This window comes from Salvelinus sp. IW2-2015, linkage group LG1 (assembly GCF_002910315.2).
Source record: "Salvelinus sp. IW2-2015 linkage group LG1, ASM291031v2, whole genome shotgun sequence".
Classification (NCBI taxonomy): Eukaryota; Metazoa; Chordata; class Actinopteri; order Salmoniformes; family Salmonidae; genus Salvelinus; species Salvelinus sp. IW2-2015.
Window position 1 is genome coordinate 6,702,618 of NC_036838.1, and position 10,331 is coordinate 6,712,948.

The following is a 10,331-nucleotide window of genomic DNA, read 5'->3' on the forward strand; positions in this document are numbered from 1 at the left end:
TCTACGATCTGGTCTTTTTCCTTGAATTGTCTTTAACTCTTGACAACCGGCAAGGTTGATTAACTTGGCACTATCGTATATTGCACTATTTTCTGACAGGTCTATGGGTTGGTAAAAAGTAGTGGACTATAAAGGAAATGGGGGTGCATTTGGGATGCAACCACAGCGACATAGCTACCCATTGGACAAAAATGGGTTAAATTACATTTTTTCCACGTAATTTTAACCCCAAAAATCTGTGAAAACGAATTGGATTTGCTAAAAGTCATATTTTTTTCACCCAACCTTTAATCCCATTTTTTGTTGATTTCACATTGAATTGACATTAGTTGACAACTCAACCGAACGTAAATAAAAACTAGAAGTTGAACTGAAGTCTGTGCCCAGTGGGTAGGGTTCCCCTGKGGTTTCTCCCTGTGAGGTGTCAGCTGCCATGGCGATTTGCCATTCCTCTCCTCTAATGCAGAGAATTAGAAAATAAAGGAGAAGAGTCCATGGGGATCTCACAAAAGGCAACTGTTGCCTTGTAACTAGAGGGGACTTAGGGATTGAACACAGGATCTGTCCAAAATGGCACCCTTTTCTCTATTATAGTGCACTATTTTTKACCAGAGCCCCATAGGCTTTGGTCAAAAGTAGTGCACTATATAGGGAATAGGAAACCATTTAGGGCTCAAACACAGTTTATTTCTACCCTGACATCTGTCTTAGCCTGGCGTCCAAACTGCAGTTTGTACATTTCACTGAAACGTAGAAAGAATGGCTTGTATGCCAGGCTACTGTTGAATCCCAAATGGCACTCTATTCCCTATGTAGAATCTATGGACTCTGGTCAAAAGTAGTGCACTATATAAGGAATTGGCCACCATTTGGGACACAGGTCTACATCTGTCTACCCCATGGGCCATGAGTACGCGATGCCCACTTCCGTTAGTATTGAGCCCCTTCAGCTTACAGTCATCATTCTGCAGCTGTCTTGTACTAACTTTCTCGATCATGCGGGGTTCCAATCCTGTATGGAACTACAGAATCCTCACTTGAATGATGTGTTCAATTGGAGTGATCTGAAGAAGGTAAAAAAGTCATCTTGTGTCTGGAATRTTTCTCCAAAGAGGAGAGTTTTGTCGTTAATGTCATATGCATTATCACGTAATCAAGAGCTCCCGTTCCCGTTTGCAATTGAACAACAGAAATGAGCAGACAACAAAAGCTTTCATTTGAAAAATATAAAACTTTAATAAAAGGCTACATCTCTTAATAATTACAATAATTATAGGTCCAGGTAAATCTTGAAATGAAACTCTGTATATAATGTATAATTTACAGTTYAGATACAACAAAAACAACAAACAAAAAAACATGGCGTAAATACAAATAGCATGATTACATGATATTATTAAATGCATAAAAAAATATTTTCAACATAAGACCCTTCTGAAAACCAAGGGAATAATTATTAACACCCTGAATCAGGGCAGTACATGGTATGGCATCCATGTAGGCACAGGTGCTGTACTCATAAAAACACTAGCCATTGTGTTTGTGTCCTTTTATCCATACTTCAAAAAAAATGCATAATTACAAATGTATACAGGAGCTCCGTCGTTTAAGATGTTCTCTCCTCACAACATTCAAAAAGCTATTGGAGCAACATTTCTCAAACGCTTTTTTTCCTTTGCTAATAAATATGGATCGGAAGCCATTTTGAAACGTGGCGATATTAAGCCACCGCTTCCTGGAGAGGTGGTTATTTCAATAGAAGCGCGACAAGGTTATTTTGGTGTGCTCGCTGTAAACACTTTATTTCTCCAGGTCCTCTCTGTTCACCTAATCCTAATTCATGTTTCTTTCTCGTCTTTCTTTCTTTCTTTCTCGTCTTTCCCTGTGTGGTGCCTGGTCCCAACAAAGGCACAACAACTAAAAAGGATAGAGCTCGGTGCTGGAGTTGAGAGAAAAGCAACTCCTCTTACTCTGGCTTAGAAACGGAAGAGAACACACATCAGCAGCAGCATATATATTAAGACTGGTTGTTGGTGTGGTTTACTACGACAGTGGAGGTTCAGTCTCAGCAGACCCTGGTATAGTGAGGTTGGACAGGGGTAAAGGGGGGGGGGGGGGGCACTAGGCTAGTGTCATGACCTTCGTGACGTTACAAGGTAAATCTTTTTTCTTTTTAAATACCACAGTATTTCCCAATCTCGAAGCAGCTTGTCCATCAACTGGACATGGGGGGGGGGGGGGGGGGGGGGGTGGTGGGTTAGACAAGTTGAAGGTGAGGGAGAGGACATTCTTTAAATAAAATATCAAACTTTCAACATCGTCTATACCACCCTCATGACAAAAACGCATCAATATAATATAATACATGTATATATACACATATTTGCATGTATGTATATGCACACGTACAGAAGTTTCATTTTGTAACAACGTTTGCACAACGTTAGCACAATGTTATAAGAGCAGGTGACGGCACTCGCAGGGCTTCTGGTGCTGTAGCCAGTCCACCGCAGGTGATCAGGGAGCAACTTTCTCACAACGTTACCATTATTTAAATCGCAACGTTAGTCTCTCGTAATGGACAAACAGTCAYCTGCATCTTCAGTGGTTAAATTCAGGGAGCCTAAAGGCCTCCAGGCGCCGTCTCTCTCTCTGTCTGTAGTGTCATTCCCTTGTGTTTCTAAGGCTGATTGGTTTAGAAAGTCAGGGGGGCGGGGCCTCTTCTGGGTTCGGCATACTTCATTGGCTCGTGTTCCTTCAATCACACTCCTCGTGCTGGATATATTAACTCTTATTTAGCTTAATAGTAGAAAAGAAAGTCTAGAGCGTTTCCCTCCAATCAAGTCAATCACTCCGGTTCCTCGCGACAGTCTGTGCCCTGGAGGTTGGGTATTTGGTTGATGGGTAAGGTAGGGTGGGTAAAGGTGGGCATAAGGGCGGCATCAGTCCATCCTCTCCACCTTACCCAGGACCTTGCCCTCGTACATGGGCAGGAGGGCGCCGTCCTCCCATACCTCCTCGAACACGGCCCCGCACTCAAACTCATCGCTGGCCTTCTTGAAGTAGTACCTGGAGAGAAATGAAAGAGAGTGGGGCATGGTCAGAAAAGGTGTTTCGAGAATACAAAACAAAACTAGCATGGTATCTACCTCTTTAACTTAACACTATGGACGAGTGAGTGCTAAAAATAGTATTTTGTACCATGAAAACAGTTTCTCGGCACCTACACAACCAACTCAATGACTCAAACCCGTAACCAAACTGCCTTAGGTCACACAGTTCAGCGCCATCCCTCTCACTTCAAAGAACAAAGCTTGACTGCATTACGCACCACCAACAAACAGAACTCAACCAAACCTGGCAACCCCAACCACTCCAAATAGTTTGGGTTGCCAGGTTTGATTTGAACTCTGTCAGTGATCATTTCAAGGAATTAGCAGCAGCAACAGAGACTAAAAAGAGAGAGAGAGGGAGCTAAAGGAACTTGACTGCTGGCCATTGTACAGATGCCTATCTGTCCTGGAAGGTCTCATTAAAGTTGAAGGGCTAATTAGGACCTGTCTTAAGGCCCCCCCTCCCTCTCCTGTCTTAAGGCCCCCCCTCCCTCTCCTAGCACTGAGCTCCCCTTGTCTAGCCTGGCCTTTTAATTGTGCCCCACTGTCAAATGAAGGGCCTTCCTTTCACTAGGGCTGACATTTCAGGTGCCTGAGAGTCTGCCTGTCACCGCACGCCCCACACACACCTACTAAACACACTGCTAGAGACAACTATGGAGACACACACAGAGAGAAAGACACAGAGAGAAAGAGACAGAGACAGGCAATGAAACACACACGCACAGACAGAAACACACACGCACAGACAGAAACTCTGGGCAGCTTTCCGATCACCAGCAGAGAACAGAGGGAGAGCGAGAGAGAGGAGCAGGCCTCTCTCCCGGACCACCTCCGTGGGTGTGATAGATTGGACGCAGGCCGGGCCCGAAGGCCAATACCCCGCGAGGAGGAGGACACCAATCCAGACAGTCTCCTGGAGGTCAAGGAGTCACCTCACCAAACACCCCCCCCCCCCCCAAAGATCCCAGGGTTGACTTAGCTCAGTCTACGAAGTCTACTGCCTAGAGTTTCTAATGATTTCTTCTCCCCTAGCTTTAAACGGCAGTGATGACCAGCGGGGGAGATTTAATGATAAGCTTTGTAATGGAAAATGCATCATTTTACCCATGTATGCCTGGGCCCAGGAATTCCCGAAACTTTTTTTATGAGCGACGCCGACCTACAAGTCATACAAACAACACGTGTAGCGTGTAAAAAAAAAAAAAAACATGTTTCTCCCCCCCCTCCACTTCTTCATCGTGTTTTTAAAAATCGTACTTAAGCGCGTGCGGACAGGGTTGGCAAACGGCGGGGTAAATGGTGAGGGAGGGTTGAGGAAGCGTTGTACAGCTGCTCTGATCAAGGTTTGTGTGTCGTAAATACTCCCGACTGGGATTTTTGGGGTGTGGATGGTTGGGTGTTGCTCTGGTTATTGGCATGACGCATTTTCAACACGGTTGACGGTTGTAGTGAAGGGCCTCAAACCTTTCTGGAAGCCTGACCACTGAAACTACTGATTTCTAACACGGATACTGAAACTAATAAAAGGCCCAGGCCTTAGCCAAGTGCATCTTCGCGGCATAAATCAAATCCAAATAGATGCTTGTGTCTCTTGCCATTTAAACCACAACCCTACGCTTCGTTTCAAAGAGAGAGAATGGGGGAGAAAGAGAGGGAGAGAAAAGGGAAGACGGAGAAAGGGGAGGGAGAGAAAAGGAGTCTTTCCATTGGATCATGGTATATATGGCAAAGGATTTCTCTCTGTGCAACATCTGGCACCGATATCGTCTGGCAGCTTGGCCGAGTACTGTTCTCCTGCCATGTTGAAATGAACCAACTCCACACATTCGGAACCATTAGAGCCATCGGCTTCAAAAATCGCCCTTTCTTTCCCGGAAGAGTTACGGTATAGTGGGGGTGGGTTTAGCTCGGACTAACAAACAGATGTGGATGGGGGTTTAGAATCGAGGTACGGATGTCTCGGAATACTTTGTCTCTTCGGGTGTGCTACAACCTATACATATGACGGTCATGAAATACTCTACTTTACTGTAGAGGGGACTCTAGGTTCCTTGAATGTGAAATTGTGCGAAACGATTCAGTCTCTCTCTAATTCTTAACTTTATGAAGTCGTAGCCCCTTTCAAACGACTACTAAACAAAACACCAGTCATTTTGACAACTCATGCAACCCTAAAAAAAAAAGAAGAAAGAAGTTAAATCAACATATAACTGAATCTAAGAAGGAAAAAGGTGCCCGTGATTCTGCCTGATCCAATCCTTGGGAGGATTTTGGGGGCCTCGCAGTGGCGTGTTGAGTCTTTGTGCACAAAATAAAAGGCCTGGACTTCAAAGCCATCCTTATTAAGACTGCCTTACTATGGAAATCAATAGCAGATGTGAACCAAATATCCCTCCAGTAAATCCCCCCCTTTCCTCTCTGTGTAGTGGATCGACCCATCCCTCCTCTCGCTCAGCCAGAGTTCTACCCTTCCTTCTCACTACTCCACATACAAAAACTGAGAGCCCCAGCTTTTCGCACACAAACACACATGTACATAGACAAACACACACACACACACACACACACACACACACACACACACACACACACACACACACACACACACATCTCTTATACACATCTAGATGTGTATAAGAGACAGCACACACACACACACACACTCAAATCGCAAAGAGAAAAAAGTGTGTCTTGCTCTTCAGCGAGAGAGAGAGAGTGTGTTGCGCAATGAAATGTGTGTTTGAACGGGGCGTGTTTACCTATAGTTGTACATTAAAGGTGTGCTGTGCGTGAAAGGTGTGTGTGTGTGCTCGTCTAGGTGTTTTACCTGTAATTGCCTTTTTTGCTAAGCTGCTCCTTGAAGTGTCCCAGGGTGAGACTGTGTGTCTTCATCATGCTGCGGTAGGGGATCTCCTCACCACAGAAGAAGTAGGTGACCACCGGGTCACAGCCAGACACGCTCACGCCGCTGATCGACTTCTTTGGCTCTTTCCACCTGGAAATAAAGAGACGAACAAACACTTTAGATAAATAAAGCATAACCCCATCCCATAGCTAAAACTAAACATTTACATTGGACTAATAAGCGCAGAAATTCTTATCCAGAGYGACAAACACTTAACACGGGCAGTGTGTAACTGTTGGTTGGGAAGTTAGGCAGAAGTGAATAAGCTGAATTTAGTGAGGATTAGCTCAGGTACGGTGAACCTGACCCRATTACAGGTGTGTGTATGTGCGTTTCATCCCACACACACACACACACTTCCTCGTTCACTTCCAGGGGCCTTTTCGAGGTCCTATACTTCAGACGCGGGCACCTGCTAGCCTTAGACAGCTGGCCCGCTGAAGGTCAGCCAATTAAATCTCATAAAGACCCTGGCAGTCAGGTGGCTACGGCCCTAACATCAAACACAACCAAGCTGCCCTACACACACACACAGATACAGATGTACACACACCAACACACACACAGGGCCAAGGCAGCGAAGAGAGGGCCAAAATAACAACCGGGGGTTGTTAACTTCCATGTGTACGTCTGTGTGTCCGCTGGTGTATGTGTGTGAGTGTGTGTGTGCGTGAGGACTGAGTCAGACTACACCCATCATGTCAAATCTTAAATGATTAAAAGCGAGGGAGAAAAGAGGACTTCAAAAAGGGAGAGACATGCTGACTCACACTATCCCTATCGAGGGGAAATCAGAGAGAGAAAGAGAGGCAGCGAGAGCAAAGGGAGAGAGGGAGGGAGATGAACTCACTCGTCTGTTTGAAGTGCGGGGCTGGACAGAGGTGGGTTTCCACTGGGGAAAGGCACAGGATGACTCCTGTCTCTTTGAAGGCTGGACGTCGGATGCCTGTCAGCCACATAGAAAGACAAAAGATGCAATAGAATGAGATACACGGCATCAGTATTCACGACACAGATGGAGGAAACACTGGGAAACAGGTGTAGGCTTCAACAGTCGCCTGAAGTCAAACATTTTCAGAAAATCCCTCACTTAATTTGGATAGAGTCATTTGGCTCATTGTAAATGACTATACGTCGCAAGCTAGGACAAAGAGGGGCTATATGTGTGTGTGTGTGTGTGTGTGCCTACCTCTGTTTGGGGGGCTTGGAGACCTCCTCTAGCCTCCTGCAGGCTTCTTCTAACTGGGCCAGAGTGTTGGGCGGGGGCAGGGGGGGCATGGCCGGGTCCTGGATGAAGGGGTGGGCCGGATGGTGACCTCCACGGAGGTGACCCCCCGTGCCGCCCACGCCTCCCCAGGAAGAGTGCGTTCGGCCGGGAAGGGTTTTGGGCGTGGAGGGTTCCGGGAGGTGGCTCTTCTTCAGGCCCTGAGTGCTGCCGTGAGGTTTGTTCTTGCCCTGCCTCTCGCTCTCCAGGATCCACTGCCAGACGTTCTGCGAGCGGTCCGTGGAGTCCAGGGGCAGGTGGGGCGGGGACGTGACCCCGTCGCTGCCGTTGGCCTGGCTCAGGCGTATGCCTTCGCACGGCTTCCCCGGCCACTTGGACAAACTGCTGCAGCGGTTGGAGGGAGACAGAGAGGAGAGGGTTAACATGGGACTATTCCATGAGGAGAGGCTACATCTACAACAAGCACTAGTGATAGGAACGATACAGCTCGTCACATCGGTCTAAATGAAACTCAAGGAGGACGGTCAATCCATAAGATAAGTGCACAGTTTAAATCACTGACCCAAGTACAGCCCTAAGGTAAATGTAGTTGTATGTGATGTGTATGTGAACTGACCCCAGCACAACTCTAAAGTTAATGTAGTGTACTTGATGTGAATTGTGAACGAACCCCAGTACAGGTGATATTGTATGTGAACTGACCCGGGGATGAAGTCGGAGTAGTCGGCGCCCCCTGGGGGACAGAGGCACTGCATGCGCTGCGCCGCCTCAGCCTCGATCTGCTCCTTGCTCTTGGGGCCGGTGGCGGTGTGGTGGTGGATGTAGTGGTGGTGGATGTGCTTGGTCGACTGCCTGCTCCCAGCCAACGGGCCCTTGGTGGCCCCCGGAAACGAGGGCCCCAGGAAGGGGACCACGGCGGCGGAGGGCCGGTCGGGAGAGCACGAGCGGGGCGAGTGGCGGATCACGCCGGGCGACTGGCACCCGGGCGTCTTGAGCACCCGGGATAGGTGCTCGTCTAGGATGGCCTGAGCGTCCTCGTCGGCGCCGGACGAGGGGGGAAGCAGGGGGTGGTGGAGCGGGACGGTGGTGGAGGGGTCGCTCTCGTCCCTCTCCTCCTCCTGCACACACACAAAGACGTAATGCTTTAAAACATGGACGCAATATAGAAGTACAGGGACAATATAACCTACTCAATTCCATAACACCACAAATATAAGCATCGCTAGCTTGCTAAACCCAACCAAATTACATTTGCGGGAAAAACGCTACTTCAGTCAGTCGACAGTACTTCGACCATTCGCAGCAAACTTCACACTGCGACAATCACCAGGTACTGTATTGGCTTGTGAAGTAGCGGAGGCAAATTCTATGGCATAACTTGATTTGACTTCCAGTTTCTTTCACCCTGGTTCTACTTGCTAACAGRCTTTGGGTGTGCTTTCTTCATCTATAATGCACAGCGAGCCCAGACTCACAAAGAGACCGGCACTACACACACTCAGCAATACGCCACTGGAGAGTTGAGCGCTAAGCGCTAACCATTTGAATAAACTTCAAGTGTGCMAAGAAACATAAGTTTGAAACTTCCTCAGAAGAAGGGACTTTAAGAGAAGTCGCTAAACTGCACGGCAGACCCTTAGTCAGTTAAATTCTTTCTAAAGCAAGACCGCACACAAAGTCTCTTTGAATCAAGGAAGAAGAGTCAGCTAGCAAGCTACAACCTTAACTTCTCACATGGCTCCTCCTAGCTACATTGTCTTTCTAGGTAGCAAAGACAGGGTTCAGGACCGGAGGGTCACCTAAACTAGGTCGCATTGGAACGTTCCAAAACTCATTGCTCAATGCAGGTGGGTTGGGGAATGAGGTGGGATGTACCAATGTAGTTTGGGAAGGGGGGGGTTTCTTACCTCCTGGATCTGCTGTAGCCTCTCCTCCAGTGAGCTCATGGTGTCCTGCTCCCTCTTCAGTTTCTCCAGTCTGGAGATGAGCTGGGCGGCGAATGCCGAGGGCTCCACCGGCGTCATCTCCTTAGGCAGCCTGTGTGTCCTCTGTAGGGGCGAGATGGGAGAAAGGACACTTTTGAGTGTGTGTTTGAGTGTGTGAGTTAGTTGTCCCCAGTTTGCCCCCTGATTCCTCCGGTGCCCTCTCCTCTAACTCTGTAGGCCTCCTTTGATGCCCTTGCCCCTGGGCTAACCCCTAGCCCGATACCCCCTCCCCATGCCCGCTGTCCTTGGCACCGCCTGCCGGTCGGTGGGGTAGCGGGATAGAGGGGGGGTAGCAGTTGGCCTGGCTCCGAGGAGGAGGGCCCCCCGCCTGCGCCCTCTGTACTCCGACCAAGCCATCAGCGGAGGCAGCCTCTGAAGTCAGCACACTTCAAAGGGGCCCTTGTCAAACATCAAACACTCCAACCCTTGGGGTGGGAGGGACACGCGGCTTTAAATCCGGGCTCTTCAGGGGACATTTGAGGTACCCGTGGCCTGTGTATTGACCCTGTTTCCTACCTGTGTCCCTTCTGACAGAGATGGATCCCTCCTACAAGCTGGGCACAAAGAAGCACTCCAGCGGAGATGCACCCGCAGCGTCAAGTCAACGGCCTGGTCTCGCTACCCCACTTTCCTGTGAGTCTCGCTTCCTGTTACTTCCTGTGTTTGATGTCTGCTGTCTCATACACATGTCTTATATCTTTAAAACTCCACAAACTTTTCTCAATCCCTTAATAACCCGCGTCCCTTCTCGCCCCGTTGGGAAAATATGTTTTTTCTTCTTTTATGATGTTTTGAGGTGATAGAATACTATATTCTCCTCCCTTAACCCCCCCCCCCCCCCCCCCCCCCCTCATTTTCCATATAAAAATCGGGTAATATGAACAGGGAATTTGCATTATCACTTATTTTTCTCCTGCTCAACCGTATACACCCTCCCTCCCCCCCGTTCCAACACTTCATTTATAGCTGTCATCTATAGACCCTGTTGCTTTCCTTCCTTGTGTTTCACCTCCAGAACTTAGTCAAGAATGTTATAAATGCATAATGTAAAAAAAATTTTTTTTTTTGATAATGGTGGTGGTGGTGGTGATGATAATCTC

The 10,331-nt window shown here is 47.9% G+C and overlaps 1 protein-coding gene across 1 annotated transcript in view; it reads right to left on the minus strand.

Annotated features, from left to right (window-relative positions):
• Positions 1-2,245: 2,245 nt before the first annotated feature.
• Positions 2,246-10,331, minus strand: part of axin2 (axin 2 (conductin, axil)) — a 22,048-nt gene continuing 13,962 nt past the window's right edge. Inside the window, exons 7-13 of the mRNA XM_070448624.1 lie at positions 9,455-9,603; positions 9,154-9,372; positions 7,949-8,364; positions 7,211-7,630; positions 6,872-6,967; positions 5,944-6,111; positions 2,246-3,069 (exon numbers count right to left, since the gene is read on the minus strand). Coding sequence (XP_070304725.1) covers positions 2,943-3,069; positions 5,944-6,111; positions 6,872-6,967; positions 7,211-7,630; positions 7,949-8,364; positions 9,154-9,372; positions 9,455-9,603 — 1,595 coding nt within the window. The 3' untranslated portion in view covers positions 2,246-2,942. The remainder of the gene's footprint in view (positions 3,070-5,943; positions 6,112-6,871; positions 6,968-7,210; positions 7,631-7,948; positions 8,365-9,153; positions 9,373-9,454; positions 9,604-10,331) is intronic.